The 26,585-nt window shown below is 49.9% G+C and overlaps 8 protein-coding genes across 8 annotated transcripts; 5 read left to right on the top strand and 3 right to left on the bottom strand.

The window, feature by feature from the left end:
* The first annotated feature begins 300 nt into the window (after positions 1-300).
* Positions 301-1,782, top strand: AFUA_2G05580 (putative mRNA decapping hydrolase). Its single transcript, XM_744594.2, has 3 exons — positions 301-460; positions 568-1,224; positions 1,290-1,782. Exons 1-3 carry the CDS (start codon positions 379-381, stop codon positions 1,535-1,537), a joined length of 987 nt encoding a protein of 328 aa, XP_749687.1. The 5' UTR covers positions 301-378; the 3' UTR covers positions 1,538-1,782.
* Positions 1,783-1,812: 30 nt separating this feature from the next.
* Positions 1,813-2,793, top strand: AFUA_2G05590 (ubiquitin carboxyl-terminal hydrolase; the record flags this gene model as incomplete). The annotated part of the gene is made up of 2 exons (XM_744595.2): positions 1,813-2,031; positions 2,093-2,793. Exons 1-2 carry the CDS (start codon positions 1,980-1,982, stop codon positions 2,791-2,793), a joined length of 753 nt encoding a protein of 250 aa, XP_749688.1. The 5' UTR covers positions 1,813-1,979.
* Positions 2,794-3,078: 285 nt separating this feature from the next.
* Positions 3,079-4,446, bottom strand: AFUA_2G05600 (MT-A70 family; the record flags this gene model as incomplete). Its single annotated transcript, XM_744596.1, has 1 exon — positions 3,079-4,446. The coding sequence occupies one exon, from the start codon at positions 4,444-4,446 to the stop codon at positions 3,079-3,081; it is 1,368 nt and encodes a 455-aa protein (XP_749689.1).
* Positions 4,447-4,642: 196 nt separating this feature from the next.
* Positions 4,643-10,152, bottom strand: AFUA_2G05610 (putative RNA binding protein Jsn1). The gene is made up of 3 exons (XM_744597.2): positions 8,587-10,152; positions 5,225-8,510; positions 4,643-5,170 (listed from the first exon to the last, which is right to left on the bottom strand). Exons 1-3 carry the CDS (start codon positions 8,823-8,825, stop codon positions 5,165-5,167), a joined length of 3,531 nt encoding a protein of 1,176 aa, XP_749690.2. The 5' UTR covers positions 8,826-10,152; the 3' UTR covers positions 4,643-5,164.
* Positions 10,153-11,616: 1,464 nt separating this feature from the next.
* On the top strand, positions 11,617-14,264 carry AFUA_2G05620 (putative signal transducer). The gene is made up of 2 exons (XM_744598.2): positions 11,617-13,662; positions 13,722-14,264. Exons 1-2 carry the CDS (start codon positions 11,832-11,834, stop codon positions 14,129-14,131), a joined length of 2,241 nt encoding a protein of 746 aa, XP_749691.1. The 5' UTR covers positions 11,617-11,831; the 3' UTR covers positions 14,132-14,264.
* Positions 14,265-15,761: 1,497 nt separating this feature from the next.
* AFUA_2G05630 (uncharacterized protein) lies at positions 15,762-19,903 on the top strand. The gene is made up of 5 exons (XM_744599.3): positions 15,762-16,802; positions 17,146-17,626; positions 17,800-18,455; positions 18,607-18,666; positions 18,782-19,903. Exons 3-5 carry the CDS (start codon positions 18,250-18,252, stop codon positions 19,518-19,520), a joined length of 1,005 nt encoding a protein of 334 aa, XP_749692.2. The 5' UTR covers positions 15,762-16,802; positions 17,146-17,626; positions 17,800-18,249; the 3' UTR covers positions 19,521-19,903.
* A 526-nt stretch (positions 19,904-20,429) lies between these two features.
* AFUA_2G05635 (uncharacterized protein) lies at positions 20,430-20,796 on the bottom strand (the record flags this gene model as incomplete). The annotated part of the gene is made up of 2 exons (XM_001481610.1): positions 20,430-20,546; positions 20,608-20,796. The coding sequence occupies 2 exons, from the start codon at positions 20,794-20,796 to the stop codon at positions 20,430-20,432; spliced, it is 306 nt and encodes a 101-aa protein (XP_001481660.1).
* A 3,278-nt stretch (positions 20,797-24,074) lies between these two features.
* On the top strand, positions 24,075-26,566 carry AFUA_2G05640 (uncharacterized protein). Its single transcript, XM_744600.2, has 3 exons — positions 24,075-24,559; positions 24,616-25,208; positions 25,316-26,566. The coding sequence occupies exons 2-3, from the start codon at positions 25,165-25,167 to the stop codon at positions 25,587-25,589; spliced, it is 318 nt and encodes a 105-aa protein (XP_749693.1). The 5' UTR covers positions 24,075-24,559; positions 24,616-25,164; the 3' UTR covers positions 25,590-26,566.
* The last annotated feature ends 19 nt before the right edge of the window (positions 26,567-26,585 follow it).

Consider the following 26,585-nt stretch of genomic DNA (forward strand, 5'->3'; position numbering starts at 1 on the left):
GAAAAATGAGCTGGTCTCTTTTGGTTGACTTCTACACACACGTAATGGAACCAATGGACCGAAAACTGCAGCCCGGCAACGAGATTGCACCGCTGTAATAAGGTGTCCACGCTGTGTCGCTGGAAAGGTGATGCGACTGCCGGTATCTGCTAGGGATACAGTCATCAACACTTCTTCATTTTCAGCCTGGCCCCTTTCTACAGCATTTTCTATATAGAAATTTTACGATTCATGCTGGCTACGTTATTGATAAGATAAGCTCTTGACCGCCTGATAAGAGTAGGTTCTGCCCGAACGATTTTGGGATAGGGACAACATTGAAATTCCCAACTGCTGCCGTCATTGTTTCTAACATCAAGTGCCTTCTTCCAATTTACAATGCAGATTCTCGACAGTGGTGAGAAGATTACCCCAGAGGCTTTAATTCCCAAGTTTGAGGTCAACAGACTCCTCAAGCAAGGTAAGAATCATCTCCTGTCAAGATTCAGATGCACGACTCAGTGTCCCTGATACAGTATTCGCTGCATACTGAATTGACCGCATATAACTGATTATGCAACTTTATAGATCAAAATGGCCGCCGTATTGCCATACTCGGGTATATTGACGGCAAGCAAGGCATCCTGATCGCAGAACGAGCAGCATTCGCAACCGAATCCCTTGAAGTCCTTAAGGCATTCCACGCTGCAATCAGCAGCGTAGACAATCTAGGAGACAATGACATATACCGATGGTACTTGGCGAATACAGGCGCAGGCCAGGGTGGACAGCAGTTTCATGATCTCAAACTGAATCTCATCTGGCCTTGCACGGAAAAGCACATCAAAAAGTACTCTGATCAGCAACTACGCATGGTGACCGAGACACCGGAGATCTACCGTGACTATGTGCGGCCCTATATGAGCGCTCAGCGGGAAGAAGGGAGATTGAACTGGGTCTTCAACATCCTTGAAGGCCGGACGGAGCAGGAGGACGTAATTCTTCGGGACGCGGGTGAAGGCCCCGATGATGGGTTTCTGATGCTCCCTGACCTCAACTGGGACAGAAAAACAATGAGCTCTCTGCATCTGCTCGCTCTTGTGCAGCGACGAGATATCTGGAGTTTGCGTGATCTCAAGAAGAAGCATATCCGTTGGTTACGGTATCTGAGGCAGAGGCTGCTTGAGGGAACAGTGAAGATGTATCCAGAATTGGAGCAGGACCAGCTCAAGCTGTATGTTCATTGTAAGTATTATTCATTAGGTGGTTTTGCCTGGGTCGACGGAATGTGTACTGATTTACGATGCTAGACCAGCCCACCTACTACCATTTCCACATCCACGTGGTCAACGTCATGCTTGAGGCGGGTGCGACACAAGCTACAGGCAAAGCCTTCGGACTGGAAAATCTTATTTCTCAATTGGAGACCCTGGCAGGGGATCAAGATGCAAGCATGGCGGACGTCAGTTTGACATACTACCTCGGAGAAGCCAGCGATCTGTGGATGAACATCTTCTATCCGCTGAAGAGCGGGTCGAAGCCAGCAATTGGGAACTGAGAGTGCGATAGTCATGATTGATGATACTTAGAATTATGCTAGAACGCGTTGAACGTTCGTTATGTGAAGGTCAAGTGTCCATTATACTAGATAGTCTTCTGAGTAATTCCGTCCACGACTGCGCTCCCAACCACCTTTATGCTCCCAAAAACCTGTGTCTGTTGGGTTCCTGAAATTGCCGCTAGTTCTTTGTTTCCTAGATAAGCTCAGTAGGTGGAACCGCGAGGCAGTTTAATATGTATCTATTTCCCGAAACGGAATATCTTCAACCCCGCAAAGCGACGTCAAGTCACCCCTCACCGGGAAACAGTCAATTCCATCGTTTTAGAACCCCCAACAATCCTTCCATATCTCTTTCCAACGATCTTCGAGCTCAAATTGACCTGTATTTTACAAGACTTCTAATTGATCAGCGTTCCAGACAGCTCAGCGCTTGACCATCATGACTGAGAATGTTGATGTTCCCACCACAAACAAGGCCTTCGTGCCTCTTGGTAAGTACCATATCTCCAAGCTCATCAATGGTCCGAAGTATGAATACTAATACTTCCGTAGAAAACAACCCAGAAGTCATGTCCCACCTTGTCCACCAACTGGGCCTCCCACCCACACTCGGCTTCACAGACGTCTACTCAATCGACGAGCCCGACCTCCTCGCCCTCGTCCCCCGGCCCTCACACGCTCTCCTCCTCGTTTTCCCTATTACTCCATCCTACGAAGCCTCCCGAGTCGCTGAAGACGGGCCCTTACCCGAATACAACGGCTCCGGCCCCGGAGAGCCAGTAATGTGGTTTAAGCAGACGATCCGCAACGCCTGCGGGCTGATCGGACTCCTGCACGCCGTTGCAAACGGCGAACCGCGCAAACATGTCATCCCGGGCTCCGATCTGGATGCTCTTCTTCGTGAAGCGGAGCCGCTGGGGCCCATCGCCAGGGCGGACTTGCTGTATGAGAGTAAGGCGTTAGAGAGTGCGCATGCGGACGCGGCGCGGTTGGGGGATACGGCTGCGCCGCAGGCGGAGGATAACGTTGATTTGCACTTTGTTGCGTTCGTGAAGGGGTCTGATGGGCGGCTGTGGGAGCTTGATGGGAGGAGGAAAGGGCCGTTGGAGAGAGGACGATTGGCAGATAATGAGGATGCGTTGAGCGATAAGGCGCTGGGGTTGGGGGTCAGGAGGTTTTTGCAGACGGAGGTTCGGGCGGGTAATCCGGATTTGAGGTTCAGTCTGGTTAGTCTGGGACCTTCTTTCGAGTGAGGCTGTCGACGAGGCTTCAAGGGTCGTCGAAGTAGTTATCGTCGCGTGGCATGTTACGGATGTGTACAGTAGACAGATTGCGAGGCTGTCATGCCTCAATTACCGGCGTCTCGGTCGTTGGGAGTATCTTATTGAAAAATCAGATTCAGCGCATCACGGCAGTCCGAAGCCGCTGTTCCCGTATGCCAGATGGACCTTGAGACCATGCAGGTCAGGAGTTAGAGGTAGCTACAGAAGATATGTACAAGTGCATTGATTCTCTCACCACTGGAAGTAAAGAAAGCCTTAGGCCTCAACCCACCAGTCTTCTGAATTGAACTTCAAAGTTTCATTCCCACAGGCCCACCAGCCAGCAGTCAAATTACGCGCGAATACTTCCAATGCAGAATACGCCATACAAGTATGGCCCGTCTTCGCGCCAGATCCTGTCCTCGAGAAGAATACCTGCTCAAAAACCTCCTTGAGATTTGGTTTTCGAGAATGCACATCCGGGACGCCTGCGATGACCCTCCGTGTAATAGCATCAGCCGCATCAGATGGCCAACGATTTATCCTCCTTCCAATGACAAGGATCTCGTACGGCTTCCGCCATAGTCCGTCCAGCGGCGTAATGGGCTCGCCCTTCGTCGTCGTCTTGATCCACATCCATTCCTCGTACACGGACAACCCCGCTCCCTTAATGGCATCGTATGCAGCTCTGCGTGCCTTTGCCGCGTTAGTTATCCAGATTGCTGCAATGGATACACACTGGGAGTCGTCCGACAGATGGGCCTTCAGAATATCCCGTATGCGCTTAGACAGCAGGCCTATATCAGAATAGGACTGTGTCTGATAGTGCCCGCTGCGCCGAGCGGAGCGGTTCGACCAGGGCGGGTCGAGAAGGATTAAGTTGAATTTGCGGTCCAGAGATAACCCCGGGATAGGGCCCTGACTCGCCTCATCCTCTGCCGATAGCGGCAGCTCGCATAGCAAGAAAGTAGAGAATGGCGGCACGAAGAAGACATGCCGATGCGTGGTCGTTTGCTCACGGTGCTCGGGCTCGTGCTCCGCCTTGCACCGGACATCTAGCACGGCTTGCGCCAAAGACGTATTCCTAACCAGCACGTTGCAAATTTCCGGCAAGGATTCGAACATGTTCAATCCCGGCGATAGGATAATCGACGGGCTATTAGGGGCAGATACACCAAGCGCATCATCCGCCGAGCACCCATCCTCGCACGGTGAGTTTCTGCTCCTAGTTTCGTCTCGTTTCCTCTTCAGCTGCGTCTCTTGCTCTAGGACCTTTCTCTCGAGGCACCATTCTGCAGAGTCCAAGTGGGCGCGGCTAATCTCCTGCAATGCCCCCCGAACCAGAGGCTCAATGATTTCGGTCTGGTAGGCCCGTTCAGAGACCGGAAGTCTACTGAGGACTCTAGCCCTCGCAGCATCCGATTTGGGCTCTGTGGATACTGCGTACGGCTTCTCCAGAGGGCTTGAAGATAAGAGATGACGTTTTCTGTGATAATCTATCCCTGCCTCCGTAGGGTGGGAATTGCACAGTGTGGCTCCCAACTGCACCGGCGAAAGTTCCTGTGCGCATGCGATTGACGTCGGGATGTCAATCAAGAGGATTGTTTTTTCTGCATTCTGGTAGAGGATGGAGTGTGGCATCATCCCATGGTAGAATCAGCTAGTTGTGATTTCCCAAGTCCGATGATGCAAATGTTCTTAAGAAGGAAGGGGAATTTGGCAACTACACAGCATCATGTTTTTCAGAGCCCGCCAAAAGATTCGGCAATATCAGCAGCACCTGATCGAAAGCTGCCACCATTCATTGGTGGAATCAAATATGGAACTATGCTGCATGCAGTGATGGGGCTGACCGTATCACATTTAAAATATCTTGATCGCGACATAACATGATGTATCTTACTTGTTTTGCGGGTGTTACCATTCTATACATGCTCATGACTGCGCGTTACACATTCAAAACCTTATGAAAGATCCTATATAAGCCCTCTGCCTCTGAGCGAGGGGCCAGAGCTCTCAGAGCAAGTAGCGGCTGTAGCTACCGCCCGATGAAACTATATTTGACAAAACTGATCATGATCGCACTGTTTGCTGGGATAACTGTTGTGATCTCAGAACTCGTTGACCGAGCATGAGACCAGTTATTCTCAAGCGGACACGAACCGCAATACTATTCCACGTGTCGTTCCTCTTCCCCCTCCCCGAGACGTGCCAGCGTCAGTCTAGGTATGTAGGGTCGTTTCGCTCCAGAAAAGCAGGTATTCCGTTTTTGATTCATGCTGAAAACAAACAGGAAGAGATAAATTTGTACAAGGCGTAAGCTTTCATCACAAAGTTGGTTCAGATCGTCGAACATGCAAAATCAACGCTAAGCAACACAGTTAGGTCACGCACCATGTCACCCATCTGGAGATGAACTTACACGTCCGCGGCGTCCCCCAGCCGACTGTCCAGGGGCCTGAGGTGTTTGTGAATAGAATTGAGGAGGATACTGATAAATCTGGGGCGTGCCCATAACAGGGCTGAACTGCTGGGGAGCAAAGGCTTGCTGGTTCAGCAATTGAGTGGGTGTTCCAGGCATAGGAGCAGACTGCCGAAGACTGTCCAAGGACGGTGTTCCGGCTGGATAGCCAAAGCTGGGGTTACCCAGAGTAGGATAAAGGCCAGCGGGAGACACGCCCCGGGATTGGGCAGCTAGGTAAGCTTGATATTGGAGCTGTTGCTGAGTGAGGGGCAGCAGGGGATCCTGGACAAACCCAGCACCATTCATTGCAGCAAGTCCGTTGAGAGAGCTGAGTGCACCTGTGGGGCTCATGCCATTGACAGCACTGATCGAGTAAGGGTCGAATGGCGCAGCGCCTGGTTGTTGCTCAGGAACGGACCTTGAGTTGTCCATGTTTTGAGCAAGAAGACTGGGTGCGAACTGTCCGTTAAAATGCCTATCCATGGTCGATTGTGCTTGCCTAGAAGTAGGACGATGCTGCTTGTTCTCAGAATGACCTGATTGTTCTCGCCCGTGATGATTGTCTCTAGCGCCTCCACGTGAAGATAGTCCAACCTCATCCATGAGCCGCTTGTAGCCTTGGCTGGGAGTTGCCTTCAATTTTGTGAGAACCTTTGCCACATTCTTCACGACTTCTGAGCGCATTGACTCGTCGAAGAAAGGCGTGGTCAAGACTTTGAAGATCAGTGTGGCCCCGGAATTCTGGTCACTCAAGATCTTCTCCAAGACCTCGTCCCCGGGGCTGAAGAACAACGCCCGTAAAACAATCTCGCGAGCCTCGGGCTCGTTGCGCTGATTAATCACTTTGAGCACGGTCAGGTAAGCGACCTTGTGAGTGCACAAATGGACCAGATGAGGAACAAGTCGTGGGGCGAGTACGGTACGGCGACGAGGGAATGTGCAGGTGTCCAAAAACCAAGTTAGCAACAGGGCGCCGTTTGCATTTGTCGCCAGCTGTACGCTATGACAGGCGATGGCAGCCGCAAGCATCCGTTGCTGTTCTTTTGAGGCGTGGTGGCTCTCGAGACAGGCTCGCATGGCTCGAGCGCCGAACCGTCCCTGAGCAATTTCCCACATACGGCTTAGCATGGTCTCGAAAATGAAGTCATTGAATGGAGCGCCAAAACGTAGGCAGCATTGTAAGACGTAATTGCCGTATTGGTCAAGGAAAAGCGGCACAGTGTAGGGACGAAGAGCATCAACAATCATCTTCATCTGTGCAGGGGTCTTGGCGACATCGATGATCTTCTGAGCAGCCCAGGTACCATTCTTGTGAACACCGATCTCAGCAAAATGGGGTGCAATGGGAACGAGCATCTGTTCTTTAGTCTGCTCTGAGCAATACTCGAAGAGTTTCTGAACGACAGTGTTGCCCAGATAATCGGACGACAGTTCCGCGATCTCAGGAAGCATTGCGACCGCAGTTTCCTCAATCTCCTGAATTGAACAAGAACCGTTGTCTATCCTCTTGCGGATGTCTCGAAGACGTGGAGCATCGAACATTCTGGTCGGGCTGGGTTCAGGAATAGGAGGGATCTCGTCTTCGAAAGCTTGATATGCGATGGCTCGCTGAATAGCAGCAGTGATATTGAGTGTATCATCATCGGTAGCGCCAAACTCCTTGACAATCTGGATCATTTCCGGTTGAAGATCGGGTAGAGCAGGAATTTGGGGTGCAGACGTGCCCACAGCGTCAGACTTGTCCTGGCCTTCGGAAACACCAGACTTGAAATTCGGGTCAGGGGTGGGGGAAGACTGCACGCCGTTAGGCCCAGGGGTGCCAGATGCAGGGCTGCCAGGGACTTTGGCATAGCCAATCCGGACGGGGCCTGCCCCTGGGAAGATCTCTTTGCCATTAAGCAATGATTTGGCTTGCACGGCACTCTCCAGGCGCTCAAAGTTGACAAAACCGCAGTTCTTGTGCGTCAAAACACGGGTAGACTCAATCTTGCCATATATGCCAAAGATCGCCTCGAGCGAGGTGACAGTTGTGGAGACTGGAATACTGCCAATCCATAAGGCTCGTGTGGGCCCATCTTGGTTGCTTTCGTCAGCAGCCTCTCCGCTCGCGCGAAGACCCAGGTTTTGACCACCATTACCTCCGAGGTTCATCATCTGCACAGCTTCGGATAGCTCATCGTATTCACCGGTTTCGGCGATATGAAGATCCGCGGCACTGAAGCTGTTTTCGAGGCGAGACGGAGTGGCCAGATAGTTACGAATTGAAGATCTCTGCGGAGGAGCTTCTAACACACCAGCTGTTCGTGCTCGCGGTCGGTTTACCGAAGCATGGTTGGCGAATGCTTGCACGGCAAGATTATGTTGATGAATCTGGGCCTGCGTGGCAGCGAGTTGAGCGGCTGTCGCTGCGGCAGAAGGGGTGACGGTGCCAGAAGGAATTTGAGAATAGCGAGTGGCATACTCAAGATCCTCATCGTCTGCGTATTTCTCCTTAGCATTGACAGAATAAGACCGGAATCGGTTATTATTTTTCATCATCGCCAGTTCAGCTAGCAGTGGTGGCAACGCAGATGCCTGTTGCTGCTCTTGTTGCTGCAAGAGAACATCAACAGATGGTCTTACAAGGTTAGCTCGTGCCTGTTGGGGGGTCTCTGCGAGTCCCAAGTAGTCCAACGTCTTTACATCGGTATCCGCAAGGCCGTCTCTCGAAAATGAGGATTGGCTGGGTGATGCAGGCCCCTCCGAGGACCGGATACTCGTCAGAGTCGTCGCTCGATCACGCGCACTCGACCAGTTCGTAGAAAACAAAGAAGGCCCGAAAGGACTGGATGACGCAAGGTAATTTGTCCTCTGCGGCATTGAACCTGCTCGAAGACGCGAGAGGGTGCCAGTGTTGCTTGGTCCGGCAGTAGTTGCTGCCCTTGCCCCTGTGTCGATGCCAGAAACGCCGGGAGGACGGAAGGGACTCGTGGATGGTGTAGGCCGAGAGGTTTGAGATATGAAGGTCTGTTGAAGGTTCGCCTCATTCAAAACGCCAACAGGCGAAAAACGCGAAGGAACTGTGCCAGCCCTGGCTCGTCTGGCGGGGCCACTAATAGATCCGGCAGTGGTAGGTATCAAGTCAGGAAACCCTTCCTGGCTAGGAGACTCGGGAATATTTTCGCGCAATGGGGTCGAGTGGCCACTAGTAGGGGGTCCCCAGATACTCGGCGAAACGCCTTCTTCCGCTTGGATTTCTCGCGCACTAAGTATAGAGAAGAAGAATGATCAATTCAGAGAACAAAGTCGCAAGCATGAGATCCCGAAATTTTGCAACTTACCGTTTCGAGTATAAGCGAGCGCCAAGCTCGTGAGAAGGGGATCCAGCCCCTAGCCTTGCGCCTCCAATTGAGCCCCCTGCATTTCCAAGACCATTTGGAGGTCCAAACGCTGATTTGACAGCGGTAGATGCGGACAAGTCGCTAGGGGAACTGCGCCCCGTGGAAGTCCCGGACATCGGTTGGGTCGTCGGGATATAATTGAGGTTCATGTGACCCTCTGGTCGAGAGACGGGTAGCATTATATATTATAACCCTCTACCTTAAAAAGGCGAACTGCTTTTTCCCAAGATGCAAAGCCGATAATATGCGTAAGCAAAAAATGTACCCGGTTGAGTATGACAGAAAGTGATGTTCAGTTGAAGATCCGAGCCGAAGAAACCATGGGGCACGACGTAAACTTTCGAACACTCGTACAGATACTGACTAGAAGGCCGTCTTTGGTCTTGCTGAAGTAACGAGATCGACAATTGACCGGCAGAGTGAAAAGGTTAAGTCGAGTGGAACACGTCCGGAGAATGTTGCCCGTAGCGGGGTTAGATCTGGGATGGTTTTGTCGCAGGAGAGATTCGCAAGTTTTGCACAGCTGCCGAGGGTTCGGAGGACGAGACAATATACGCGATGGATATCAATATGGCTAAACGAAGCCGTCTATAAAATGCGTCGACGATAGCAGCGGCTAACTGACGGGTGACTTGGAAGGCCAAGCTGCCACGGTTTGCTGATATATTAAATTTGTCGAATTTAATATCTATCACTGCGTCGCTCTAGAGAACGCCCTGGAAGGACTGTGAGGAAACAAAAATGTCGCTCAAGTTATTGCTGCTGAGTGAGTGGGATAAAGAAGAAGTGATGATTGAAACGAATCCGAAAGGGACGAGGTGGCTGGAAACCAGGTGCCCGGCTCCGCAGAGGCAACACCAAAATAAAGAGAGGATGAAGAGCAGAGAAATGACAAGCGACAAGCGGTCACTAAATAAATCCTTAAGAGGGAAAAGATTATTTAAGAAGAGAATATAGAAATGAACTCGGGAGAAAAAGAGGAATTAGATGGAGAGAAGGGGGAGAAACAGCTAGTAGATGATAAGAGGATTAATGGATTTGGCCAGGTTAGTGTATGGACTCGTTGAGTGAGAGGACTGAGGAAGCGAAAGAACCTGGTTCGAGAGACCGAAAAGGGAAGTTTGATTGGTTTGGTTCCGCTTGGTTCCTAAGGTACCAACCAAGTTTGCCGGATGCCGGAAATGTCATGTTGATTGGAATTCCTGGTGACACTTGATAGATATTGCTTTGTTTTAGCACGATTCTACTACCATTGCGACTATTTTATGATTGCTTCGACTTTCGATAGGTATATTCAGATGAGGGACTGCGGCTTTCTCTTTATTTAAACGCCGACTCGAAAGCAGTCCGTTGATCTGACTTGGATCAAGAGAACTGAACTTGAGATCCTCGATGGGTTGCTGACCCACTAGGTACGGAGTATGTGAGGAAATCGCGCAAACATCCGGCAATCCGCTTTGTATTGTTTTCTCGCGCTCGACTACGGAGTACTATGGCTCGATTCTGTCCTCTTCTAGAAGTGCTCAGTATCGAGCTACCTACGTCCAGGTAGATTTGCTGTTCACATCGTACTATCGAAGTCCCTGTTAATTGAAATCCGTCGGGTTGTGTCATGCGTAACAATTTGTCTTATAGTGAACGCTCCTTTCATAATGGGATTATTGTCCACTTGCATTTCCTCATCATAACCATGGGTGTCTGGTGTACTCGGGTACTCTTCAAGGCACTAACAGTACTCCGTATGCCCATAAACCAGCCAAACTGGAGGGAGCAGCATCTGAAACGGCAACCCAAAGTGGCTGTTTTCTGAAACGACCTAGCCCCCCGCATTCCAGCCATCATGCGTGATGCATTTCACGCTGTCATCCAGTTGGCTGACAGCCACATAGTTCAACTCTGTGAGGGACCAAGGCCATAAAAAGTACAGGTCCTTGACCAATCATTACACCGTACTTCATGAAGAATTATGCCTCAGCGGTTGGCAAGAAGTTTGTTAATCTGCCGAGACAAAAGGAGTAGAGTGTGACCCTTGATGCAATTCCTTACTGCATAGTCGGATATATCTTGGTCTCATTAATATTTGGAGCTCTCTGGACCTCCAACTACACAGCCTGCTTATAACTGTTCTTAAGCTGGGAATTTTTCTCAGTTCATCTTTATTGTTGGCCTCCTAAAAACGGCAAGGAATCTGCAATCTTGCGTTTACTAGTTCTTTATTTGTCCATGAAACTGCTGCCCCCTATACTATAATTCATTCACATCAGTGTGCAATAGCTTCTCAGTTTTAGAGCACCTCTAACCGAATAGTCTTATTTGTGAGGAATTCCTGCCATATTCTGCCCCTCTGTTGTTTCTTCCCCATAAGATTCAGCACCGTACTTCCTCAGAAACAAAGTTAATCCTCATGGGAAGTCTTGAATTCTTCTACACATTCGAATGTGCCTACTGTGCCCATTTGCAGTAGCATATCTACTTCGTAAATACCCCCTCTCCTCCAACCTCATCTTCTCAACCACTTGAAAGCTATTATTTGCCATACTTCACTCCTTCCTTTACAGTAGAGCGGTGGATAGGAAACTGCCTGTGAGCAACCCCTGGGTGCAGCTGACCGACAAACTCGTCCACATCCCGCACCTCCATCCAGGTATCCTCATTGAGTCTGCAGCCGCTCAGTGATCCCAGACATTTCAAGTCGGATTAAATGGGATTATCTGCGCGTCCTGAGAAGGGACGCAGGAGGGGAGCGGCTTTCGCGAAAAAGCGCTGTGGCTCAAAGCTTGATAGATAAGGGACAGGAACCAGGTGCTTGAGGTGGGTGGCTAGAGAGGGATTCCAGTACCGAGTACTCCGTAGTGTTGTATATTTGAGGGCATCTGTATGTGCCGTACGGCCTGAGGCAGATAGCCGCCACCAACGGCGCGCACCGCCTTGGATGAACTTTCTTTACCGCCTGGATAGCTTCGGTCATTGACTGATACGAGCTTCATTCCATCTCATCTACTCGGTACACTACAATTTTATTGCGCAGGTATTTTCGCTTGCAAATCATCATTTATTAATGACTGTGAATGCAATAGAGCGAATGTCTTCTACGGGAACGTGATACTTCACATCGACGCAGCCACGTCCTCAAAATCGACGATTCATCCCTCCCTTCTGGCACAGTCACCCCCCAGATCCACAAGATGACAGACGACAAGGAAACACCTGCAGAAGAAGAGGTGGTGGAATCCCTCATTCAGGGACGCGCGAGACGAAGTACAGCAGGGCGTCATCTATCCGCGCTTCTGAACGCTGAAGCAGACGACGAGCTCGCGCTACTGTTCGAGGAAGTAGACGATGACAATGAATTTTCAATTGACGCAGAGGAAGAAGCAGAAGAGGATGACATGGCTTTGGACTCATCTTCCGATGACGATGAAGATCAAGGCCCAAACGCGCGCAGCGATGATTTGGAAGGTGAGAAGGAGATCGAAAAGGAAGCCAAGGCCGACCGACAGAAACGCAGAGCACGCGAAGATCTACGCCTGAAGCTGGCCCGGAAGAAGGTCAAGATCGATCCCTCCGCCGTCTCTGCCGTCTCCGCAGTACCTGCCCCTCGACCCAAGAAGAAATCAGAACGTATCTCGTGGCTTCCCACGGTTGAAGATGGGCCTACGCGGTCGTCCTCGCGTCGTCAGACGATGCAGAACAAGCAACTTACACATGCGCGACTCAAGGATAGTGAGGAGAAACGCATACGGCTCATTGCGACTATGGAGGAAGCTGCTAAGAGGAAAGCGCATCTGAAGCCGAAGGAGATGACGCAGGCGGACCGTCTAGCGGAAGCTGAACGGGTGGAGAGGTTGAATAGCAAGAGTCTGAGTCGGTGGGAGGAGATGGAGAAAAGGAAGGCCGAGGAGAGACGGGCAAAGATTGAGGCGCTGCAGAACCGTCGTCTGGAGGGACCCGTCATATCTTACTGGAGCGGCATCGCTACATGGGTCAATGGCCGTTTGACGCGTGTGGGCAAGGTTGACATTACACCCAAACCAGAGAAGGAGGAGACTACGCGCAAGAAGAGCAAGAAGACGGAGAAGGAAGAGAAGAGTACTGCAGAGAAGCCTGCTCAAAATGCTCTTGCAGGGCCTGCTACTTCGCAGACCGCTTCTCTAGGATCTTCTACACCTCAAGAAACACCTGCTCAAGAAGATTCTGCGAAGGCCCCTCAGAAAACAGAGGAGACAAAGTCCGTTGCTCAGGAGCAAGACACAGACAAAGCCACTACGGCATCTGAGCCTACACAGGCTACCTCCGCCCCAGAAAATTCAACAATCCCAGAGGGCTCTGCAGCTTCAGCAGAATCTTCAAATCCCGCCCCACCAGTTGAATCAACGACAATACCCAGTGAGGCAAGCACAGAGAAGGTTCCTGATTCAGAGCTGCCAAAAATAAAAGCGGACTCGTCTAAAGAACCAGTTAAGGTCGAAAGTAAAACTACTGGTGAGGCCCAACAGGAAAACGAGACGGCTGCAGCCGGCTCAAAATCGCCGGGTGAAGAACCGAAGGATCCGACACAGACTGCAGCGCAAGTATCGGAAGAGAGACCCACGCCGAATGCCGACCAGTCGAAGCCGGAAGCGCCGCTGTCCGGAGTCCATCCGGATGGTGCTTCTAGAACAACGGATGCTGAAGCACCCACGAACGAGAAACCCTCGTCTGAATCTAAAGTGGCTCCTCCTGCTACTTCTCCGCCAGCTACCCAAATTCCTATCGCCGAGCCTACGCAGATAGGCCAGCAAGAGGAACCAAAAGTGTCGGCATCGACCGAGCAGAAGCAAGTAGCGCCGGAAATACATGCGGATCAGCCTGACTTCTCAAGTGACGGCGCACCACAACCCCAAATCCCTGCTCCACCTCCGGTGGTCGAGCAAACGGGACGATGTCTGACGATTCTCGAGAACTTTGATGAGGAGACTGCACAGAGCCGCGAGTTTAGTATTTATTTCAATTCCAAAAAGCCTCCTCGGCTGACCAGTACGTGCACTTTTTTCAGAGCCACTCCGTCTAGATGACCAAACTGACTTATTCTCCAGAAATCTCCTCATCACTCTGTGTTATCACATCTCTTCCTTCACGGTACCGGGACCCTGAGACGTCCCTCCCGTTTGCCAATGCATATGCGTATCGAGAAATCCGACGGACTGTTGCCCAAAAATCTGCCTGGAGCCCCATGCTAGGCTGCTATGTTGGTCCTGTCGGTGTTGCGGCGCGTGGAGTGCCAGCGCGATTCCTCAATCCTGACGCCCCAAGTGAGACACAACAGAGCGAGAAGAAAGATGGCAAAGAAAACGAGGAAGAACCTGCATCTGCTGCGTCTGGGAGACCAGAGGGTGAGATGAAGACCTCCGGAGGTGTTTCCAATCCGCCTGCGCCAGCTGCTCCTGGTACACCAACACCTGTGTCAGCGGGAGGCGTGGATCCAATGGACATTGATAAGCCATGATAAGGCACCCCACACCACTAGGGCCGTGCCCATTTGACTGGGATGTGCCCTTTTTTCTGTATGATAGGTCGTGTAGATAGATACCCAGATGAGTTTACTAAACCGCTGATGCTTCAGAGGGTAGACTTTGCTGTCCATATCTGCATACAGGATGCATTCGTTGGCCTGTTGTACATCCTCTACAGATTTCGAAGCCGATGCACCAGTTCAACCCCAGTAAGCTCCCACCAGCGACAGAATTACACCATTCCACCCTTACATGAGATACTCAAGATGGATTACCTCACCCATGCGTGAAGTTAACTCAAGTCCATCACCCCTTGCATCACAATGGAATATCACATCACATCACATCATTATGCCATTTATATCCTCACCAGGAAAAAGAATGACACCATTCCCTAATCCCCCTGTGAACTAGACAGTCCATGGTAGTGGCAAACCTTTCTTTGTCCCGTCCATGGGACCCGAGCCCTATCCCGTTCGGCAACTGCGTAAGGATTGATGGAGATAGGTTGACTGGGTAGAAAACGCACGTGAAAAGAGGAAAATAGCATCTAGAGCGAGGTTTTCCCCTGGGGTTGCACTTTGGACAAGAGATTGTGCCATCTTAGGTCATGGGTACGGCTTTTCTAGATGGGCCGGACCTCCTTGGTTTCTGTGTGCTGCGTGCATGTCTGGAATGGTTATAATGATGAGCAATATACTGGGAGGGAGCACCTTGATGTCGATTTCTTCTTGCAAGGGAAGCAATGTCTAGAATAGGAAAGTTGATTCGTTGTCTATCGTACCTTACTCTGCAGCTGTGGAGGTCATGGGCACATAATTGCAGTATTACTTAATTCCTTCCATTTCACCTTGGTGGTCGCGTCATTCGCTCGTCGCATCCTCTACGGATGTAGAAGTAGCTGTGTCTTGTGCTTGAAGTTCCTAAGGACCCGGGTAGAAGAACCGCGCAGGGAGAGTTGCACAACGTCCACCGCACAGTCTCACCAGAAGGATACTCGGATTATGTACTCCGTACTCAGTAGGACATCGTGTCGTGGATTCGACGTTACTTGGGATCTGGACTGAGAACCAGAAATCAATAATGGGGCTGTGACCATTGCTCATCGTACAGCAGTGCATGCTTGCAACAAGGACGCACGACGCAGGAGGCCTTCGACCTTGGTAGTGAGGTTGTCGGTCGTATGCATGAGTGATTTATCTGTAGTACTGGACTTGCCGACCTTGGGAGTATTTTTGTCTCGTCTTCTAACTTAGTAGATTGACGAGTAGTGCCTTGAAACGGGTCTACCTTGCTTACCTAGTCAACCATATATTTTCCCGTAATGGCGTGGATGTCAATCACTGGAGCTTGGAGCTTGGAACCTGCAGTAGGTCACCAGGTGAATGAGTTGTTATAGGAAACCAGCAAGACGAGTCATAGACCCATGGAGAACTATTGAGTAAATGAAAAATTTGTCGACTATGGGGTAATGGATGACGAAAGAAATGGTTCTGTTTTCTAAGATTGGTATCACGTTTGTCTGTGTGTCCCACCGAATACTTCAGGCCTCTGCCCCTACGTACGGGTTTCTGTTGTTTGATATCAGAGATTATTGATTGTCGATCTCGTCCAAACCTAAGCCTATTCCGTTATCCATGTAGTAGTGCAAGGCTGAGCGACTCCGTACTTATAGTGACCTCTTTGTATTTCTCTTTCAATTGACCAATAGCACAGAATTCACCTCTCACCTCTCACCAGGGTGTCTGGTAATTCTACTAAGATCACTCATAAATTTTGAATCATACAAGCTGTCTCGGGGCCGAAGTGGCGACCATCAGCTCAGACATCGGCCACACCTCCATTGATTGATGCCATATGGCATGATTGATTGATTGGATATCACAACTGCCGATCGATCACAATGGTCTACAGTAGAAATCAGGATATGGACCATCTTTATGCACGTACGTAAAATATCCGCTTTTCGCTACCAGGGCTACGACGTGCTCTTAATCAATGGATACAATCTCTTCCGGAGGGAGTTGTCTAGACCCCTCGACCGCTTCGTGTGGGGAGTGGGATTCTGCCCTTTGCAGTCAACCGTCAACAATCGTGTCGCCGAATATGGATGCCCGATACACTACCAGAGTGTCTGTGCCAGTGAGTATGCCAGGGATGGGCTGATCTGGCGTTGACCTGGCAGTCCCATGAACTCCCACATCATCTGCGTGAGGGGCATGATTGGATTGGATTCTTATCTTGATTCCCAGATCCCGATAATCGTGGCTTTGTCGGTTAACAGAAAATTGGAAGGGGAGAAAAGGCAAATAGTGTCAAGGTTCGTAGCTTTATCTGGTGATGTAGACTAGATTATCCGGACGAGGATAGATTGAAGAATGGTCAACCGTTTTCGTCTTATCTTGACCCCCTCCGTAAGTCAGAGATGATTCTTGGTCGGCGCCGCGGGGTATTGGAAATCTGATGAATATAAGAGCATTGAGAGCTCTCACTGACCTGTGTCTCATAGAATCGACTACGGGTTCAGCCCCTCCAAAATTAGCAACTAGAGCCAAAGAACGAGACACTGCGGATCTTGCAGCATTTGCACATCATATCTGCCCGCCAAACCTACTCAATTCCGCACTCGACGGAGACGACTAGATCATCATCTTCTCCAGTGAGGTAAGCGATATGATTATTATAATATTATGATATTTATTAATATTACTACCTCGTTACTACCCTACTTGCTTGAAATGTTCATTATGCACTCATGGATTGCGCGTTCCAATTGAAACCTCAGGCACCAAGCATCCGTTCTAGACCTCCTTTTGATGATGATGGCGTGACTCACCTTCTGTCTGTTGACAAAGGACAAGACATCAGCCATCGATTCCATCATCAATTGTTATTATTATTGGATGCTAAGGAAAATACGGAGTACTGAAGACGGATTGTGTGGAAATCTCTTCTGGAAAGGACCAACAGGCTAACGCATTGTGTACATCATGCTTTCTCCATGTAGCGGGACTGCTGGACAGAAGTTCTAGAATTTCCCTCGGCGCTGAGACCGGCTCCTAATTATACCTTGCTCCTTTGTACTCGGATACCACCTTTTCTGGGTCTGCGGACGACCTATCTACAGGGTACTCTCAATTCATCAGCATACATAATCACTGTCGTTTCATCCATTTTGACTTCTGATCGACTTGATCTTCATATCTATTCTTATCAAAGCACTTCCACCCACTCGTCCATAATTATCGTCGACCCTTGCATTTGCCGTGACTTACAGTATCCCTGTCTCATTCCCGGTTGCGGATCTCCGAGCGATTTTCTTTTACTCCATATCGTCAGCTGCCCGATATCCAACTATCCACCCACTATCCAGCAGATCTCGTCATTCAATTGCACGTGCTTGGTCGACCAATCCCAGCTCCCAAGCTCGAGGATCAAGGAGGAAACGAGAATTGCATCAAAAAAAAAGTCATTTAGCATCTTCACTGGTATGTATGCTTGTATCCTGTTGCCCTTTGTGACAGCCGTATCTGCATCCTGTACATCATTGTCCCCTTATCTCCCCCCATTCAGAAGCTTGTGATAACGACCAGCCCACCTGCCCACTGCCGCTTGGTGCAACTGAACTGTGACCTATCTAACCGTTTATGTGTCGCTGTAGGCACGCATTGCAATCCCAAACAAAAGCTTATCGCTGCTGTTATCTCAACCGGGCCGGGGATTTCGTGGATAGTCACGCTACACATAGCTGTCTATCGAACGGGGGCCTGTATTTCCCTCAGCATTCCTCTGACAGACATCATCTGCCTGAAAAGCGGGACAAAAAAGAAGGCGCAGAAGTAAAGGGGAAGGACATTACAAAAATTCTCCGCGCAGCTGCAGCAATAAACACAACCAGGTACGACAGTCTGAGACAATTGATCGATCCAATTGCGTATCGTCACAGATCCCTCATACTTAGTTCCCCCCTTAGGGGATAAGCTCGTGCTCCACACCTGCTCCAGTCCTCTAGTCCATTGGGAAGAGGCGTCCACTCGGCGCAAGGTGCCATTGGCAGACTATCTCTATCTGAATATATTCGGAACGAGTATATACATCCTCACCGCCATCCATGACTCAATCGAACTCCCATCTCCATCATGGACGCACTCCCTCCTCCAATGGCTCGAAAGTGAGGACCTCGCGACCAACGCTACATCGGAAAGGCACATATTCTGTGAATCATCCCATCTCGAAGCTAGGCTCTGGGCAGGTCAGGCGTCCGGAGCCCGAAAGCGACCGTCAGCCCGACATGGCGGCCAGTTTCTTGAATTTCTGGTATGTTGTTGCCCGTTCGTTATCTTCTTTTGATAGAAGAAAGATGGGAGAGCACGTCTGTACCTGAAACTCTCCCAATTGGCCCATCCGGGCCTTATCATTGCTGCCCATCTTTGCATACCTTGGACATAAGAGCTGACCAACTTGGCAGTGCCATGTGCGAGAGACAGATCACGGTGCCGGATAATTCTCTTCTCTATTGCAGCGAAAGGTGTGCATACCCCTTACCTCTTATCTCTGCCTTCGTCTGAGCAGTCATTGTGGCCCTTTTAAACCGTCATTTTTCCTCTGCTTGATGGCTCTCTGCTCACACTACATATCTGCAGCTGCCGTCGTAAAGACTCGCACAAGCCACTCTCCGCGTCCTTCCCATCGAGTGGCTCGATACCCTACTTGAGATCTCCGCCCACCTCTCCTCTCGTTTCTTCCCGAATGATTGTTGCTCCGATGACTCCCACCAAGGCCCCGCTCAAATCCACCCCGACCACCGGGATATCCACAGACGTCCATGACTCCAAGGTAGATCAGGACCCCTCTGAATGGAAGCCGGTAATACCTGCGGCTTATGGCAGTACGGGATCGCTAGCGTCGACGGAGGCCTGGCATTATCTTTCTCAATTCCACGGCAGTGAACCGTTGTTCCCGAGGCGTCGCGACGGTGCCGGTCACCGCAGCTCGGCCAGCCTATCTACGCTCATGAGCGCAACGGCCCCTGTTCCGTCTTTGACCCATACTCCATCCACCACGGCATCGTCTTTCAGCAGCACAGCGTCTGACTACATCGGTTACATTCCCGAATCGTCTCACCGTCCGTTGCCTCCTCGCCACAATCCCTACTTTTCCAATGGCGCCGGCGTCACCAAGAGTGTGGAACTTGTGGTGCCTCACGTTGAGACCCCTTCTATGCATGCCAACGCTGTGGACATGTCCGACAGTGGCTCGATCTTTCCTGCCAGTAGCTCTCTCTGGAATGAGAGTTTGGCCGGAAAAACTCCTACCGAAACAGTGACTAAGGCTCCGAGTGCTCTCGATTTGCCCATCATGCTGAAACAGGAGACTTCGTGAGTGGCCTCCGAAAGTTTGACTAGGAAGTCGCAGCCCTTGTTTTTGGTGCTGCCCAAGTGACCGCGTTTTAAGTTCTGTTGTGGTGCTTCTACCATTGCCAACGAGCAATAAGAAGACGATTAAAAGTATAGACCCGAAACTGAGTGCGATACGATATGATGGATAACGGACATGGCAACTTGATCATTTTGGCGCTTCGTTCTTTGATTGATCAGCGGAAACTGAATAGATTTTAATACCAGCTGTTAAAGGCATGGGCATGAACAGGTTAGATAGAATAAGCAATAATACGCTCTTTGAACGATCCAGATGCCCGTGCAACTGTGCATAATAGACACTGGTGTGCCTCGAGCCTGGAGTGAAAACAAGATATATATCCCATCCAACAACAAAGTAACATAAATAGGAGTTACCTGTCAGGATCGTCACAAAGCCAACCACATCTAGCCAACTGCCTAGATTACAAAAAAGTTCTGCCCAACTGGGTTAATCGATACAACCCTGGCGCGCAGAGAAGTAAAAATAGTATCTCGATTCGTAAGGTGTCAGATGTCCAGGGAGCGTCTATGAGCACCGTCTATTGCAGAACCAACACCTTAGACTCCATTAACCAGCCTGAGTATCAGTCGCAACACACTACCATCTGCACCTCCAAGCCAGTGATGAGATAGCAAGGTGGAGAGATGAGTTGTACTTTGATTATTCCGTTAACAAGAGAGATACTACCTATATTGGAACAAGAAATAAGGGCAAGCCGCTCGAAAGGCGCCGGCACCGCATCTCATGGCCTCAAGACACCACGAATCAAATACGACATTAGAGGTGGGAATGAAGCTATGTGCAGGAAGAAGAAGAAAACTGAGGATACAATAACAGCAATCTCGAAGACTGGCCAGGCCAAAGATCAAATCACTCGGCGTCACCATCACCGGCACCGTCGCGCGTGGATGCGGGTTCCGCAACCGCTTTGGACTCTGGTATTTTGAATTCGATCTCGTCTGAGATGCAGCATGTCCCGTCCTCGTACTGGATATATGGTTACAACATTTGACTTGAAGATTGAATGATGGGGGAGAGATGCACTCACTGCTCGGCCGGGACATGATGCAGCGCCGTAGATGTAGTTCTTGAAGCAGACAGAGTTGCCTGCATCGTGACCGCTGGGTCCGCCGATGAGGACTGGGTTCGGGACCGGTGCGGGAGCTGGAGCTGCGAGTGTGTGCGAGGCGAAGAGGGTGGCGGCCGCAAGGCAGATTGTGGAAAGATTGAATTGCATTGTGGTTGGTTTGGTTTAAATGAGATGCTTTATGGGTATGCAGGACAGGAATCCAGTATTTGGGAGGATGGTATATCGTTGAGCGGATGGATGGATGTGCGCGCGACTACCTCTCTCCTTATACCAGCTTGCGATGCGATGATGCAAGGGATTTGTTGAGAAGAGGATTGCTGAGCATCTCGATACGGTTATCCTGGTTCATCGCCGGAGGATATTATTGGCTGTGGTTTCCTATGGCGAGGGTTAGGAATGCTTGAATGGCTTCTGTTTTGTTTTGCTTTGGTGATGAGCACATATCTAACGCCGTACTGTCTTCCACAAGGGGAAGGGCGAGGTTGTCTTCGACTGGAATGTGAGGTCACTAGGGGTCAAGGGAGGACTTGAGCGCGTTCCAATGAAGGGGATTTCCTTCAGTGGAAAAGGTATTATCTAAGGAAGATGTTACAGTAGAGAGAAGCAATTTGAAGTATCAAGGTGGTTCATTGTCTTTGACTGAAAATGATCAACAGAACATACACTGATCTCCACCATGTACCATACTTTGTTATCGTCCAGATTGATCGATATGCTCCTATTAACAAAGTAAACAATCTGATACTGTGAAAGACACAATAGATGACGCTGCCATGTATCATGATCTGAAAAATATATCTGTGTCGGACCGCCGATGGAGGCAAGTATCTTGGTTCGCAGCGTTTGCAGAGCGGCACTACCCATGGTTGGTCCCGACCACTCAACAATCGTGGCGAATTACTTCGTGCTGGTGAGAATATCCCTCGAAAGCAGATTCGGTGACACATGATGTTTAGTCGAGATGTCGCGTAGACACGACGATTTCGTAGTGAACCACCGCCCATGACTGACTGGAGGCCCCGGAAAAAACATCCGGGCAAGCAATTGGATCATAGGCTCTCAAGTCGCAAACCCACTTGGATTTAGGGAATATCCACGGAACGCCCAGCAGCTCAGCCCCTAGGCTTATCCAATTGCAGAAAGTCAGAGCAAAAGGAGGTTCCCGGAAGAGACTGCTTAATCAAAGACAGCCTTTAGTAACATGCCTGTCCGATAAATAATGCTCTCACTCAATGAATCAGTTTCATCCAGGAAAGACGCCACACAGTAGCACATACCGTCCTCGTAGGCAGTGGCAGATCTACGACATAAGTACGTCAAGAACCAGGCGGCCTACAACACCCGAGCTACTGATGTTTTGAGTACCATGGGTCTGACTCGCGCAGAATATCGAGTGCAGAGCCATTTATTGCCTTGCCCAAGTCTCTGCGCAAGAGTTCGACCCGCCAACTCGCCTTGCAGCAGTGGCTTCGCATAAGTCGCACCTTCTGTCAGCAAAAGACTTTGTTACGAATTCCCGACGACTGCATCATTCCTGGCCAGGAATAGTAGTTCAAGCCAGGAACTGTTGATTCAGAAAGAACTGCCTGTTGGTTGAGTTTGCTGGTTCACGCAGACGACCAGGCGTCAAGTGGAGCCGCAGCATTGGCTTCAGGATCTATTTTCCGTCGTCTATTTGGGCCCGGCTGGCGCCAATCGGCGCCAGACGATGAACTCTTGTCGTCGACATTTCTCCCCTTTTCTTCTTTCGCTTCCAGCAGGCTTGTGTTGATCCCCATCGGAAGCCGCGAGAACTGGCCAGCATATATTTCTCGGATGGAAAATACTGATTTCCCGCTCCATTCCGTCACCAAACGACCTGTATTGATCATAGAGAACAATAGACCTTCCGAAGCCGTCCTGTCTCGAATCTGTTGGGGAAAACTCAAAAAGAGAGAAAATCCACCCAACGAGCTAAGTGAGACGAAGACCGAGGTGATGCCAGGATGGACTGCATGATTCCTTCCCTAAAGGCCAATCCCGGATCTAAAGAAGCAGACACGAAACGAAAGTAATTGTCGATTCCGGGAGATAGCAGTCTGTGCGTCAGTCAACTAGCCACAAATATGTCCAGTTGCCACACATTGGGACGTCATTTCAATCTCGGGTCGTACGATACCATGCTTCATCCCACCGATACCGTTCACACGAGATTCAGAATCGACTTCAACCCAGCGAGGGCATGTTTTGACCTTTCAAGACAACATCCACTCTGTAACCAAGCGACCGATCTCCCTCCTCGACTGTGGATTCTCCTATCGATGTTGTGACACCCAGTTGCGGAAGCGGAAGGCAGAAACAATCACACGCAGCAGTTGACAATTGACATTCTCGTAGCACCACCATATGCACTATTGTACTCCTCTTAAGTTTGCAACACGTATTTGGCTGTCAAATGTCGAAGCTTACCTTCAGAGTTGATCCTGCACTGTGCATGAAGGTTATCAGCTATGCATCCAGTACGCCCCTGAGGTGACTACACCGCTGGCATTTGAAGTTGGGCTTCCGAGACATGAGAGATATGGTCGTCCATGAACAGCCTATTTCCTGGTTCTCATTTATCTTGTTCATGCAGGCTGATTTGATGACCTTTGATACCGTCGAAAGACAGTGAACCATCCGGGACTCCACTCTCGTATCGATCGACTGGGACTGAAAGATGTGGCACACATCCAAGCCTTTCCGCATGGATCGGAAGAAATAGAGAAAACTGCTGAGATGAAGACGACATGGTTGGATGCTAGAGCTGGTCTCTAGTAGCCGCTATCCGCCGGCCACTGCGTGTATCTTTACAAAGTCAAAAGCTCCCGCGAAGCAACATCCACCGGAAATGTCCGGTGGTATGATTGACCTGATATGCCATTCAATGAACATGTCTCCGGCTGATCATGGTTTACGACGTCACCGAATAGTATCCTGACTGAAGCGTGGCCCACGTTGTGATGGCGACCACTTAGGCAACCCTTCAACCAGTGAGGAGAAGAGGGCAAAGAACGCGTTTAGGCTGCTGCCGCGGCCTCCCCCTTCTCTTCGTCATCCATGTTTGCGAGTATAATGAATCCAGAGAAAAGCAGTGTTGTGGTCTGAGCTGGCAGCATTTCACCGCAGCAAGGTATATTGCCCGCCTTCAGCTTGCAAGAGCCTGAACACTGATGTCGAGCGGTATTTCTGTGGACCCCAAGGGCCTAGCAGCACTCAACAGACTATCCTGGGATATGAGCCTGAGTGACGGGGCGATCAGACGGCGATATCGACGCTGCTTCGAGTAAACAGGGGTATTTTGGCACTTGCGTTCGAAGGATGTCGCTTGGCATGAGCACTGAACATTCTCGCGAGATTGTAGGTGGCAACGCTTGCACAAAAGGACTTCTCTCCCTGTCGTCACCTTCGTTAGCGGCTACCTGTTGGGGTAACTCAGTTGGTTAAGCTCTCCCAACCGAGCCCTGATGGCAGCAGGTGATGATTGTGCGCAACTGAAGACTGACTTATATCTCTGAAATAACCGAATACGACGCAGATCATGAAGAGAGCAAGCAAACCTATTTGTGAACTGCTGTCTTGCTGGCTGGCCTAGATTGATGGGTAGCGGAGACTGACCGGATCCTGAGATTGGCTGGTAGGGATTACCGAGTCGCCGTACGGCACGGACTAGTTGAAGACGGAAGTACATTCTCGCGGAGACGTTTTTCTGGTGACCAGATCCGTTGAAAGCTTCAATCGCGTCTATAATTACGCGAGATAATCACGGCTCTAGGTGGCATGATTAGGGAGAGATAGGATTGTGAAATGCGGACTTGCAAAGCGCAATGTGTTCCTGTTCCTTTCTCGACTCTTCCGATCATGGAGGAAGAAGGGAACCCATATCGAATAGGTATTCCATATCATACATTCACGCAATAGCGTATTTTTGGCTCACGGCGCGTCAAGGAACTCCCAGCCTTCAAAAGCTCTGGTAATGTTCCAGGTCTTTCCGCGCGGGTAACTTCTGGCTCCTTGCCCTCACCGCGGACACTGCCTAAGATATACTGTTTTCCTTCCTTCATCTTAAGCTCCCCCGGTGGGCGCCATTGACGCCTATTGGGTTTTTACAGTCTGTCATGCCACGGTGGAGACAGAGAGGATTAGCATTCACTCTCGATCTTTGTCAGGGATCCGATTGCGTGGGACGAACACCAATCATTCAGCCACAATTCAGCGCTTAATTCAACCTTAACCTCTCACAGACTACTCCGTGGTCCTACAAGAGAAGAGGGGGCGATCGGCTTCTCACAAATACCTAGCACTTTGTCACCTCAACAAACGTCCAGATCCTGGAAATCCTTGTAGGTCCTTGAACTTTGTCGCAAAGCTAGTCAACCTATTCCTTGTTTTGACCTCTTCACATTGAGTGGCCGCCAAACGCAGTGGTACATACAACAAAATTTGGACGTTGTTCATGACAGATAAAGAGGGTTAATAAGAGAAAGTCTCAACAGTATGGAGCGTCAAAACAACCGAAGACAAGAGAATGGAGAGCAAAGGTGGGAGGCCCAGCCTTTCTAAGCATCCAATATCCGTTCTTAAATCATAGATGTTATACCTCCTTGAGCCACACTTGAAGTGGTTGCTAAATGTTAACCGATGTTAGGCAAGATCCCAACGCTCAACCTAGCCAGCAGCTCGAGCTCGAAGCCGCCTTTCCACAATCTCAGCCCCAGAACGGACGCATCGAGGACACGGAATATTATACAAACTTTCTTGAGCAGCTTCTGGGGTTGGTTCGTCATGGCGACCAGGAAAGCGTTTCTCGCATGATATCCGTCATCCGTTCTGGGGCCTCCCAGGAAGAAATCCTCAAAACATTATCCGAAATTTCGACCAACATCCGTAACGGTCAAGAGGGAAACAGGGGTAACAGATGATAGACTGAGCGATGGGGAAGGGGCCTGAACTCAGGTGGCGTGCTCTTGTCTACTTTGGGCAGCTTTCCCTGTGTTTATCTTTACTGTTCTCGCTCTCGCTCTCCGTGAAATCGAACCGACTGTGGTCACTGTCCACAAACCCCCATAGTGAAGGTGTTCGAATTTAAAGACATTTCCGTCGAAGAACTCCATGTGCGCTGAACCTGGGAGAAACGGTATTTATCAGTATTTGGGACTCCTGCTCTTGTGTCAACTGATACACACCCTGGTGCAGCAAATGGCTGTCCTTTCACTCGATACCTGTTGATCTTCTCTGCTATTCTGCAACGGCTGCCGAATGTGGTTCCCGAAAGTTTCATTCCAGGCATTTGTTTCCCTAATCCTGAACGCTGGAGATCACAATGCTAATCATGCAAGCCCCTCTGATTTGGACACATTGATCACTCGTATGGTTGGGATATGAGATTTGGGTTTTGAGGATTGGGGTGAATTGCTAGTTACCATCGATGACTAGCGAAACCAGAGGTACATTACTTTCCAACAATGCCTTAGACGACGCGAGTGTGGAGTCTTCCATAAACGTGGCCTCAGCTCCGCTTGATTTATTTCAAACACCTGGGCTGTGCCTTGTCTTGCCTGTCTATTTTGAGGCTATATATACACAGTTCATGTATCTGGTGCTGTAGAGGGTGCCAATCAATGAACTGAAACGAAGTCAGAAATATCGTGCCTTTCCGCTATGATGTTTGTTGCATAAGTGCCGTTGCGAGGGAACTTCTCGGCGTTGTTCGGAAGACAGTTGATCTGTCCGTATCGAGGAGGAGCTCATAAACGTTCTAAATGGTCTAGTGGATCGTGCAGGACCAGTGAACTCGTTTGCACATGTTATTACTAAACAGCACCTGAGGCCGAAGCGCAAGGGAAGGGTCTACGGACAACACAAGGATAGAAGATGAGACTGATATCGAATGAGATTCGTAAAGATTCTAATATGTC

The sequence above is a fragment of the Aspergillus fumigatus genome, chromosome 2, assembly GCF_000002655.1.
Source record: "Aspergillus fumigatus Af293 chromosome 2, whole genome shotgun sequence".
Lineage (NCBI taxonomy): Eukaryota > Fungi > Ascomycota > Eurotiomycetes > Eurotiales > Aspergillaceae > Aspergillus > Aspergillus fumigatus.

What these genes read in the sequence shown, in the direction of transcription:
- AFUA_2G05580 (XM_744594.2), top strand. Translation starts at nt 379, where the DNA reads ATGCAGATTCTCGACAGTGGTGAGAAGATTACCCCAGAGGCTTTAATT. An exon ending in CAACAGACTCCTCAAGCAAG is followed by an intron (nt 461 to 567) that starts GTAAGAATCATC and finishes GCAACTTTATAG; the next exon opens with ATCAAAATGGCCGCCGTATT. An exon ending in GCTCAAGCTGTATGTTCATT is followed by an intron (nt 1,225 to 1,289) that starts GTAAGTATTATT and finishes TTACGATGCTAG; the next exon opens with ACCAGCCCACCTACTACCAT.
- AFUA_2G05610 (XM_744597.2), bottom strand. Translation starts at nt 8,825, where the DNA reads ATGCTACCCGTCTCTCGACCAGAGGGTCACATGAACCTCAATTATATC. An exon ending in GCTCGCTTATACTCGAAACG is followed by an intron (nt 8,511 to 8,586) that starts GTAAGTTGCAAA and finishes CTCTATACTTAG; the next exon opens with TGCGCGAGAAATCCAAGCGG.
- AFUA_2G05620 (XM_744598.2), top strand. Translation starts at nt 11,832, where the DNA reads ATGACAGACGACAAGGAAACACCTGCAGAAGAAGAGGTGGTGGAATCC. An exon ending in AAAGCCTCCTCGGCTGACCA is followed by an intron (nt 13,663 to 13,721) that starts GTACGTGCACTT and finishes CTTATTCTCCAG; the next exon opens with AAATCTCCTCATCACTCTGT.
- AFUA_2G05630 (XM_744599.3), top strand. Translation starts at nt 18,250, where the DNA reads ATGACTCAATCGAACTCCCATCTCCATCATGGACGCACTCCCTCCTCC. An exon ending in GCCAGTTTCTTGAATTTCTG is followed by an intron (nt 18,456 to 18,606) that starts GTATGTTGTTGC and finishes CCAACTTGGCAG; the next exon opens with TGCCATGTGCGAGAGACAGA. An exon ending in CTTCTCTATTGCAGCGAAAG is followed by an intron (nt 18,667 to 18,781) that starts GTGTGCATACCC and finishes ACATATCTGCAG; the next exon opens with CTGCCGTCGTAAAGACTCGC.
- AFUA_2G05640 (XM_744600.2), top strand. Translation starts at nt 25,165, where the DNA reads ATGGAGCGTCAAAACAACCGAAGACAAGAGAATGGAGAGCAAAG. An exon ending in CAAGAGAATGGAGAGCAAAG is followed by an intron (nt 25,209 to 25,315) that starts GTGGGAGGCCCA and finishes AACCGATGTTAG; the next exon opens with GCAAGATCCCAACGCTCAAC.